This window comes from Chaetura pelagica, unplaced genomic scaffold (assembly GCF_000747805.2).
Source record: "Chaetura pelagica isolate M959 unplaced genomic scaffold, ChaPel_1.0 scaffold562, whole genome shotgun sequence".
Taxonomy (NCBI): Eukaryota; Metazoa; Chordata; class Aves; order Apodiformes; family Apodidae; genus Chaetura; species Chaetura pelagica.
Window position 1 is genome coordinate 778,213 of NW_009952307.1, and position 11,599 is coordinate 789,811.

At 51.4% G+C, this 11,599-nt stretch overlaps 1 protein-coding gene across 1 annotated transcript in view; it reads left to right on the top strand.

Moving 5' to 3' along the window:
- LOC104397812 overlaps positions 1-11,599 on the top strand; it is a gene marked incomplete at its 3' end in the record, with an annotated part of 25,977 nt that overhangs the window by 11,762 nt on the left and 2,616 nt on the right. Inside the window, 5 exon segments of the mRNA XM_010007824.1 lie at positions 766-942; positions 1,185-1,337; positions 1,849-2,044; positions 2,345-2,805; positions 3,109-3,228. Of these exon segments, the coding sequence (XP_010006126.1) occupies positions 766-942; positions 1,185-1,337; positions 1,849-2,044; positions 2,345-2,805; positions 3,109-3,228 (1,107 nt within the window).

Here is an 11,599-nt window from a genome sequence, read left to right on the forward strand (position 1 = left end):
CCCTGGCCGTGGCTGCCAAGTGCCCTAGGGAGGCAGTCAATGTGCTGTTGAGGGTGGCTCCACCAGGAGACAGGTACTGGCCCTGACAGCCCTGAAGGGAGAGGAGCCTGGAGAACCCCCCCTGGCTGCCAGACTCGCAGAGCTCTGCTGCTGTGGCTGAGGCAGCCCTGCTGACAGAGCACTCTGGCTTGCAGGGCTGCCCTGGCCATGTGGGAGGTGATGTTCTCCACACCTCAGACACTGCAGAAGGTTCTAACCAAGCTGCTGACCCAGCACCAGGGACAGAAGATGCTCTTCTGCACTCTCAAAGAGGACACATATTGCCTGACTGTGAGTTCCCAGGAAAAGCCCCCGTGTTCTTGTCCTCAGCTGCTGGTGGGAACCAGGAGCTGCCCGGTATGGGGAGCTCCACTGGCTGCCCACCCCTCACAGCTGGGTTTCTTTCAGCTGCTGGCCAGTATGAACCTGCCAGAGGAGGACTTTGCTGAAAAGTACAAATTGTGGAGGTTTCTGAAGCATGCCAGGGGTGTGATGCTCTCCCTGGTACTCAGGGGCCTGGTGACACTGTCAGCAAGACCTGGCATGGTGAGCAGGCTCACCCAGGGGAGCCACGGTGGCAGCCGGGGGCTGGGGCAGGGCCTGGGGTGGTGGCCTTGGCTGGGAGTCAGTTCAGCACCCTCCCTGCCATGTGGGGCCTGGTGGCTGCCTGGGGGGCTTTCCACACATGGGCCTTTCCACAACATGGACATTGTTTATTTCATGCAGGCAAGAAAAATGCAGGTGCTCCTGCCAGACCTGATGGAGCTCCTGCAGGGTGGCAGCAAAAATATCAAGATGAAGGCCCTAGTGCTCTTCCTAAATGTGATGCCTCAACTGAGGAGGGAGGAGGCCAGCACCATTGCTGTGGAGCTGGTGGACAAGCTCCTGCCCCTCTTTGATGATGTAAGGCTGGTGTAAGGCCCACAGAGGACCTCGGGCAAGGACAGCTGCCCTGCAGCCCAGCCCTGTGGGCAGCACTCAGAGCAGGGGCTGCTCCTCTCCTTTTCAACCCTAGGCTCTTGTGGGAGGGCTTCTGGGTTCTGCAGCCCAGCCTGGCTTCTCCCTGACAGCTGCTCTCAGAGGGCCAAAGCTCATGGTGGGCAGAGCTGCTCTTGCTGAAGTCCTGCTATGCTTCTCCCTACCAGGGTGTCGGTGAGGTGAGGGAGCTTGCCATCCTCCTCTTCACGAACCTGGTGAGGGTGGCTGGGGGGAAGAAGAGGCAGATGAAGAGCAAAGTGCGAAGGGGCCTGCTCCTGCTTTGCTTTCACCTGAGGGACAAAAGCCAGTGCGTGGCCAAGGTACAAATTTCAAAGCTAAGCAGAGATGTAGGAAGAGACCCCCAGATGTTTGGGCCAAGACATGTTCCAGCTTCTAGGGGCAGGATCAGCCCAAGTGGAGGGGGACACCAAGTCTCCCTCCCCAGACCCTGGTGCCATCTCCCATTTGCTGCTGTTGTGCAGGCTTCCAGCAGAGCCCTCCTGGCTGCAGCAGAGCTCCTCGAATGGAAACAGCTGAGGGAGGTTGTGGAGACGAAGGAAATATGGAGAATTGGAGACTGCTTGGTGAGGACAAGCCTCAGCGCTCAGGCTGAATGAGGGCTGCCCCCGTGTCTGGGCTGTGGGCTCTACAGCTGTGCCTGGCCGGCCCTGCTCCAGCCTGGAGCTCAAAGCCTGGAGCTGCCTCTTTGTTCCCTGTCCCCAAGAGCAGAGCCCCCAAGGGCTCTTCTCTGGGCCCCTCTCCCCTCCCCACAACCACCAGGAGGGAGGGGGTCTCTGCACCTCTCTGCTTGTGGCTCCCTCTCAACCTCAGTCCCACGGGGCTCCCGACTGGGAGATGGGAATGTTTTGGGCGGGTGCTGGCGGGAGGGACTGGGACATGCCCATAGCCGCCTGCTCTCTCCAGCTGCAGCTGGGCAGGAGCAGGGCCGAGGAGTACTTGCACCAGAGCCTACCGTACCTGCAGGACCCTCGGGCCACCGTGAGGGAGGAGACCATCAGGTTGATCGGTGAGTCACAGCGTTCGGGGACCCTCTCTGGTAGCCGGGCCCAAGGCCCCGCCTCTGCCCGGGCAGAGGAAACAGCCCTGTGGCTGCCCGAGCCCCGGTTGCCCCGGGCAGAGCCTTGGACTCCCTCTGCCCCCCTGCCCATGCAGGGGGCTGCTCTGCCCAGTGCTCCCTGCCAGCTCCTCCCTTCCTCGGGCCAGCCCTGCGGAGGGGCAGCGGGGCGTGCGGCCGAGGCAGCCGGGCCGGGGCTGTGCTGGGCAGGTGCTGGGGAGCAGGGGCGCTCTGACCACGTTCTGTTCCCAGGGATTGTCGCGCGGAAGCAGAGCAAGGAGAAGCTATCGGAGATCATTGGTGGTGAGCAGGGGCAGAGCTGTGATGGGATTGGGACAGGGCCTGGGCAGGGGGCTGCCGTGTCTGACCCTGCTCTAGGGAAACTCATCAGGAGAGGGGGATATGTCAGGGACACTTGGGGCATTGCTGAGCTGCAGCTTTCTCCTGGCCAGGGAAAGGGGATGCTGTACTCTGGAGGGGATGCCGAGGGGTCTGTGCAGACACCATGGGACTTCTTGGCTCTCTCTTTCGGTCACAGCTCTTCAGCCCTTGACGAAGGACAGCAAAGCCTCTGTCCGCTGCCTAGCAGCTCAGACCTGTTACATTCTGGGCTGTCTAAGCATGAAGGCAAGATCAGGATGCCCTGGGCGACTGTGGAGCTGCTGGCGCCGCTAGGCCAGGTTGAGGTGCAGCTCTGCTCCATATCAGCAACGGTGAGCAGGGGCAGAGCTGTGCTGGGGCACACAGACAGGGCCTGGGCAGGGGGCTACCATGCCTAGCCCTGCTCCAGGGAAACACCTTAGGGCAGGGGGAATGTGTTGGAGGCCTTTGGGGCATTCACTGGGGAGATCTAGGTTGGACATTAGGAGGAAATTAATCTCTGTGAGGGTGGTGAGACACTGGCCCAGGTTGCCCAGGGAGGCTATGCCTGCCCCATCCCTGGAAGTGTTGAAGGGCAGGTTGGATGGGGCTTGGAGAAACCTGGTCTGGTGGGAGGTGTCCCTGCCCATTGCAAGGGTTTAGGACTAGATGATCCTCAAGGTGCCTTCCAGTCCGACTCAATCTGGGACACTGGGATTCCTGAGCAGCAGCTTCCAGCTGTGTGCTGTGTGACCAGCGCTACAGACATCATCGAGGTAAGGAGCTCTCTGAGCTCCCCCCTGCTGGGACTCTTGTCCATGGCCTCAGCAGGGGACTTGTGTGAGCAACAGCACCCAGGAACAGTGGGGCTGGGCTAGCCTGGATGTCCCTAGGGAGAGGGTTCCTGCTGTCTTCAAGCCGGGACCATGTGAGGGCTGCAGGCTAGTGCCCCACCACCAGCTCCAGCCCTCCTGGCCACCCGCCCAGGCCTGGCTGGCTGTGGGGGCCGGCCCCCCTGCGCTACTGGCAGGGCCCAGCACAGCAGCCACACCAGGGCACTTGGTGTGACATTTCTTCCCTCTCTGCCTTCCTCCCAAAGATGTTTGCAGAGCAGCTCCAGCCTTTGGAGAGGACAGATTTAATCCTCATAACCATTGAGGCACTGAGAGACTCCAGCATCTATGAGGAGCAGCTGGCAAGCAGCATAATGGATGTGGTCACAAGAGACCCTGACTTCTGGCTGGTGGATGTGAGTGGCCTGTGGCTGGTTTGCCCTGCCCTGCAGCCCTGGCAGGCCTTGTTCTCCGTCCATCCCTCCTTCCCAGACCCTTGGAGGCACCTGAAGCCACTGAAGGAAGCAGGAAGAGCTGAGAAGGGCAGCTGCGGAAATGGCTGCACTCCAGTGGTAGCCTCCTTGGATCCTTCCTGGAACCTCCATGACCTCCCATATTCTTCCTGGGACCCCCCCTTGAGACTCCCTAGATCCTTCTTGGGAGCCCTTGAGCCTACCTAGGTCCCTCTTGGCCCTCCAAGAGCCCCTTCAGCATCCTCCAATTCTTTCTGGGACCCTTCCAACCCTCCCTAGGTCCTTCCTGTGTCCCTCAAATCCTCCCTAGATCCTGCCCCACCCGGTGTCCGCCCATGGAGGAAGCAGAGGCCACTCCCAGCCCACCAGGGGGCTGCCAGGCCCACAACAGAGGTGCCAGGTGACAGATGGGGCAGGAAGGAGAGGCTGGGGGTGGGGCAGAGCCAAACGGAGCTCTCCCAGCTGGGACAAGGGGGCTGCATCCGACAAAGGTGACACTTATGCATTCCTTCTCTGCTTCTGTTGCAGTTGCCCAGCCTGGCACAGAGGGTAGCATAGCTCATCACCTGATGCATCTGGGGTGAGCAGGGCAGAGCCACTAAGGAAAGAAAAGGAAATGAAAATGAAAGAGAGGAACAGCTTTCAGCTGTTTTTATAATAAATTTAGGAAGAGCTTGTCCCTGTTGATCCTACTAGGAGAAGCAGTAGATTGTAAAGGGTGCAGGGCCCATAATTGATTGATTAAAAATCCCAATTTCTAGCCAACAGTTCCAACCAAGATTTTAGTTTTATTAACAATTTTTTAATTTATAAAATAATAAAGTCATCCTGGGGATGTTACTTCTTCACTGCTTTCAGGGCCCTTTGTTCATGTAGCACAGCTTTAAGAAGCTTTCTGCTTTGCTCTTTTGTAAAATAAGTTGCCTGGGGTCCTCCATACAACCTCACTTAAGAGTCAAAAAAGCAAACTTGAAAGAAACAGTTTTCTGTAATTGCCAATTTTTAGGACTAAACTTGTGAGTTTCTGCTGTGCCTGCCTTTACATTTCTGTATGTTACAAAGCAACACAGACAGGTTTATAATTTTTTTTTAGGAAGGAACAAGTTAGCCTTCTGTACTTACTTTTTATTGACTTTTATATCAAGCCCAACTTCTGTATCTCTTTATTTGATTTTGGAGGGTTTCTTGACTACAGATTTCTATCTCTGACATGGAACTAGAACCTCACTCTAATTTGCATCTTCAAAATTCTTCTGTAATACAAGTAAATACAAATCTTTGTAACAGGGCTTCTACCTTTCCCCAGCTCTACAAAGAGATGCAATTTGAAATGATACTTAAATCCCTCTTATGACTATGCAAATGTAGTATGTTATTTTTGACAGTAGACTGGCCTCTTGTCTGTTTTACATGGGGATATTTTTATATAGGGATTCTGTGAGAAGTGCCATTTAAGTGGTTATAAAGTCTGTATCTTTAAACATTATTACAAATTTGGAAAAGAATAGTTTTCTATGAAAATGCAGTAAACAGAAGACAATATTGGTAAACTCTAATATACCTTAATTTATAATATGTGATCAACGAAATTGTCTTCCTTTTCTTGGGTTTAGATACTGTTACAGCAACCATTCAGTACCTGAAGGGGGCCTACAGGAAAGCTAGGGAGGGACTTTTTACCAGGGTGTGTAGTGATAAGACAGGGGGTAATAGATCAAAACTGGAAGTGGGTGGATTTAGATTAGACATTAGGAAGAAATTCTTTAGTATAAGAGTGATGAAACACTGGAACAGGTTGTGGATTCCCCTTCCCTGGAAGTGTCAGGGCCAGGTTGGATGGGGCTCTGAGCAACCTGGTCTAGTGGGAGGTGTCCCTGCCCATGCAGGGAGTTGGAACTAGGTGACCTTTATGGTCCCTTCCAACCCTTTCCATGATTCTATGGATATATCTGTGTCAATGGCAATAAAGACCTGACATTTGGAAGAGAAATGGAGGCTGAAGCAGACAAAATGAAACAAATTGCAGGGTGATCTTAGTAACAGGTTTTTAAAAAGTTACAGTGTCTAGAGTACTGTTTTCAGACCAAAGCAAAATAATTCTAGAGCTTACATATAGGTGTATGTGTGCATGTACACATTACATAGGATCACTCTAGGGACTTATCTGTTATTATTTCCAGACATTCCAGACAAGAGCAATTTTCAAAAGGAATAGAATTTATATTTGCACAAATACTTGATTGCAATTCCACATTGCACATCCACATCTACGAGGCTTTCTCTTCTGGAAAGTCTTCTGAGACCTTTGGTTTGATAGCAGATAATAAGTAAATGTGAGTGTTAGGATTGCTGTAATGGGGAAAACATGCAGATGTGCATTTTGCTAGATAGCAATAAAAGTGCAGAGATTGTCATGTGAAATGCTGTAAGCTCTCTTGTTCCATTTTACACAATAGAAGATGAGTATCGGTGACTATAACACCGAGTAGTTTTCAAATAAGCAGGACATAGACAAGATAGTCCTGGATAAGCTTTTTCTTACCTTCATTTTCTTGCCTCTGTGAATGCTGTGCATGACATAAAACTTCCAAAATTACTATATGACTGTCAAGAAGGAAATATGGTGACATAATATGGAACTCAAGCTGATTTTGTAATTGAACAAAGAAAAATACATAGTCAGTAATTGACACTTCTGTAATTAATCTTCTAGATTGCTAGAAATGTATTATCATTTCTCATAACTATTTTCATGATTTGATTGAAATAAATATAATTTTATTTCTCATATATAAGCATATATATGTGTGTGTATGGGCATATTTAAGTGAGAAATTTACTTATTTTAAAATATTGTATCCATTATAGACATTCTATCTCAGTAGAGTTCTATTTGATGGTCTCTTTTGGAGAGAATCATGGACTTCTATTGCAGGAATAATATTCCTTTACTTAGCTTACTACTTGTGGTATGCTGCATCTAAATAATTTGTAATAGAAGTAGTCATAATCATTCAGCTTCACATGAGATAAAACTACTAAAACTGAGGGTTGGGGATGAGAGGGATAGCTCATAAAATGTGGTACATTGGATAAATAAAGATGTAGGAGTCTGGACCTTTGTTTTGTAACAGATTGATCTGCTTGATGAAACTGTTACTGCTTCGGAAGACTGAAAATTACTGTCAGAGCATTTTTATGTGCATGCTACTCTGTGTGACAGTTACTTTAATTTATACAAATATGAGCCTGTGTATTTTATATACATATTTTGGAAGTGAAATCTGGTGAAAATAACCCAACAACCCAAAGCACTCTACGTATGTTTTTTACATTCAAATTAGATTAATGCATGTGTTAGCATGATTTTAAGAAATAAACCTGACATTTAACACTTAGCTGCATCATGTCAGCAAATAAAATGTGTAGTCAGGCATTCAGAAAGGTGCCTTGCTTTCAAAAACAGCTGGGAAGCTTGTGGTGTTTAGACAATTAGAATAAGGAAGCACCCCAAAAGATCCCGGAAGACCCCAAACCCTTGGCCCTACATAGTCGATCCTAGCCCTGAGACAGTTGGCCACAGGCACCAAACCCTTGGCCCTACATAGTCGATCCTAGTCCTGAGACGGTTGGCCACAGACCCCAAACCCTTGGCCCAGTGTCAATCCTAGCTCCGAAACACTTAGCCACAGAGTCCAAACCCTTGGCCCTACATAGTCGATCTTAGTCCTGAGACGGTTGGACATAGACCCCAAACCCTTGGGCCCTACATCATTGATCCTAGCTCCGAAACAGCTGGCGTCATAGTCCAAAGCCTTAGCCCTACACAGTCGATCATAGCCGTGAGACGGTTGGCCACAGACCCCAAACCCTTGACCCTACATAGTCGATCCTAGCCCTGAGACGGTTGGCCACAGACCCCAAACCCTTTGCCCTACATATTAGAACCTAGCCCCATAACAGTTGGCCAGAGAACCCAAAGCCTTAGCTCGACATAGTCGAACTTAGCCCCTAAACATTCAACCACAGACACCAAACCCTTGGCCCTACATAGTCAATCCCAGGCCTGAGACGGTTGGCCACAGACCCAAAACCTTGGACCTACATCCTCAATCCTATCTCCTAAACATTTGGCCAGAGAGTCCAAACCCTTGGCCCTACATCGTCAAACCTAGCTCTGAGAAGGTTGGCCACAGACACCAAACCCTTGGCCCTACATAGTCGATCCTATCTCCAAAACAGTTGGCCACAGAGTGCAAACCCTTGTGTCTACATAGTCGAGCCTAATTCCTAAACAGTTGGCGACCGAGTTTATAACCGTTGGCCCTATATAGTCTTAACCTATCCCTGTAACAGTTGGCCACAGAACCCAAACCCTTAGCCCTACATAGTAGAACTTAGCCCCTAAACATTTGGCCACAGACCCCAAACCCTTGACGCTACATAGTTGATCCTAGCTCTGAGACGTTTGCCCACAGTTCCCAAATCCTTGGACCTACATAGTCGATCCTAGCCACGAAGCAGTTGGCTACAGAATCCAAACACTTGGTCCTACATAGTCGATCCTAGCCCTGAGATGGTTAGCCACAGACCCCAAACTTTTGGCCCTAGATAGTCGGTCGTAGCCCTGAGACGATTGGCTGCAGAAACCAAAAGCCTTGGCCCTACATAGTTGAACTTAGCCCCGAAACAGTGGCCCACAGACACCAAACACTTGGCCCTACATATTAGATCCTAGCCACGATACAGTTGCCTACAGAATCCAAACCCTTGGCCCTAAATAGTCGATCCTAGCTCTGAAGCTCTTGGCTACTGAGTAAAAATTGTTGGCCCTACACAGTCGATCCTAGTCATCACTTGGCCAAAGACCCCAAACCCTTGGCCCTAAATAGTCGATCCTAGCTCTGAAGCTCTTGGCTACTGAGTAAAAATTGTTGGCCCTACACAGTCGATCCTAGTCATCACTTGGCCAAAGACCCCAAACCCTTGGCCCTACACAGTCGATCTTAGCTCCTAAAAATTTGGACAGAGAGTCCAAACACTTGGCCCTACATGGTCAATCCTAGTAGTGAGTCGGTAGGACATGGAGTCCAAACTGTTGCCCGTACGTAGTCGATCTTAGTCGTGAGACGGTTGGCTACAGACCCCAAAAGCTTGGCCCTACATCATCGATCCTGGCTCTGAAACAGTTGGCTACATAGTCCAAACCGTTGGCCCTACACAGTCGATCCTAGCCCCAAAACAGTCTGCCACAGACACCAAAGACTTGGCCCAACATCCTAGCTCCGAAACAGATGGCCACAGACCCCAAACCGTTGGCCCTACTCTGTCTGATCCTATGTCCGAAACAGTTCGCGACAGACCCCAAACCCTTGACCCTACATAGTCGATCCTAGCCCTGAGACGGTTGGCTACCCCAAAAGCTTGGCCCTACATCAACAATCCTGGCTCCGAAACAGTTGGCTACATAGTCCAAACCGTTGGCCCTACATAGTTGATCCTAGCCCTGAGACGGTTGGCCACAGATCCCAAACCTTTGGAACTACATAGTTGAACAGAGCCCTGAGACTGTTGGCCTCAGACCCGAAACCCTAGGCCCTACATCATAGATCCTAGTCCTGAGACGTTTGGCCACAGACACAAAACCCTTGGCCCTACAGAGTCGGTCGTAGCTCCGAAACAGTTGGCCACAGAGGCCAAACCCTTTGCCCTATATAATCGATCCTAGATCCAAAACAGTTGCCCACAGACCCTAATCCCTTGGACCTTTGTAGTCGATCCTAGACCCGAAACAGTTTGCAACAGACCACAAAGCCTTAGCCCTGCATAGTCAATCCTAGCCCTGAGACGGTTGGCCACAGACCCAAAACCTTGGACCTACATCGTCGATCCTATCTCCTAAACAGTTGGCGACAGAGTTTTAACCGTTGGACCTATATAGTCTAACCAATCCCTGTAACAGTTGGCCACAGAACCCAAAGCCTTAGCCCTACATAGTAGAACTTAGCCCCTAAACATTCGGCCACAGACACCAAACCCTTGGCCCTACATATTCGATCCTAGCCTTGAGAAGCCTGGACAACAACCCCAAACCCTTGGACCTACATCGTCAATCCTATCTCCTAAACAGTTTGCCACAGACCCCAAACCCCTGGACCTACATACTCGGTCCTAGACCCAAAAGAATTGGCAATAGACTACAAAGCTTAAGCCCTACATAGTCGATCCTAGCCCTGAGAAGGTTGGCCACAGATCTCAAACCTTTGGACCTACATAGTCGAACCTAGCCGCGAAAAAGTTGGCCACACAGCCCAAAACCTTTTCCCTCCGTAGTCAAAACTAGCCCTGATACGGTTGGACACAGACCACAAATACTTTGCCCTATATAGTCGATCCTAGATCCAAAACAGTTGCTCACTGACCCTAATCCCTTGGCCCTACATAGTCAATCCTACCTGAGACACGGTTGGCCACAGACCCCAAAACCTTGGACCTACATTGTCGATCCTATCTCCGAAACAGTTGGCCACAGAGTCCAAACCGTTGGCCCTACAAAGGCGATCCTAGCACTGAGGCGGTTAGACACAGTTCCCAAATCCTTGGACCTACATAGTCGAAACTAGCCCTGAGAGGGTTGGCCACAGAGGCCAAAACCTTGGACATTCATAGTCGATCCTAGCCACGAAGCAGTTGGCTACAGAATCCAAAAGCTTGGCCCTACATCATCAATCCTAGCTCCGAAACAGTTGGCTACATAGTCCAAACCCTTGGCCCTACATAGTCAATCCTAGCCCTGAGACGATTTGCCACAGACCTCAAATTTTTGGCCCTTCATAGTCGAACCCAGCCCTGAGACGTTTGGCCACAGACCCCAAAGCCTTGGCCCAACATGGTCGATCCTAGTACTAAGACGGTTGGACATGGAGTGCAAACCGTTGCTTGTACACAGTTGATATTTTCCTGCGACGATTGGCTACAGAATCCAAAAGCTTAGCCCTACATCATCGATCCTAGCTCCGAAACAGTTGGCTACATAGTCCAAAGCGTTGGCCCTACATAGTTGATCCTAGCCCTGAGACGTTTGGCCACAGACTTCAAAGTTTTGGCCCTTCATAGTCGAACATAGCCCTGAGATTTTTGGCCTCAGATCCCAAAGCCTTGGCCCTACATAGTCGATTCTAGCTCCGAAACTCTTGGCTACAGAGCCCCAGCACCTTCCAGGGAAGCCGGGCACCCAGCCAGCAGGAGCCTGGGAGCAGGGCTCTTTGCCCTGTCTTGTCCTCTCCCAGGAGCGCACAGGCAGGACCCTGGGTCCAGCAGCCCTGCCCTGCCCTGGGCTGCTGCTCTGGGAGCAGCCGCGGCTCCCCGTGTGCCCGGGCTCACCCTCTGCCCGCCCTGCCTCTCTTCCCCCAGCTCTGCCCCTGCTTTGCACGAGCCATCACCATCCCGCACCACTGCTCTGAGACACAGCAGTTTGACATGCTGGGGCTGCTGGTGGGGCACCTCACCTTCTGCTGCAGCTACAACGACATGCTGACCCGCCCAGAGGCTGCAGCAGCCCTCCCCCCGCTCCTTCATCCTGCAGCAGAGAAGTAAGAGAAGACATGTAGGGCTGGGTGTCCCCAGAAATGGGCAGCCAGGGACCACTCTCCTTGGCGAGAGAAAGCCTGACCCAAGCTGCCTGCCTGCAGGCTGAAAGGCCATTTTCCCTGGCCCCTGCTGGCAATAGCCTTGGGCCCTCCCTGGGTATCTGCCCAGGTATCTGGCCTCCCCTGTCTGGGTGCCCCCTTCCTTTGCCAGCCCCTCTCCTGCCCGGGGCTCTCAGACCGCCCCTCCATCTC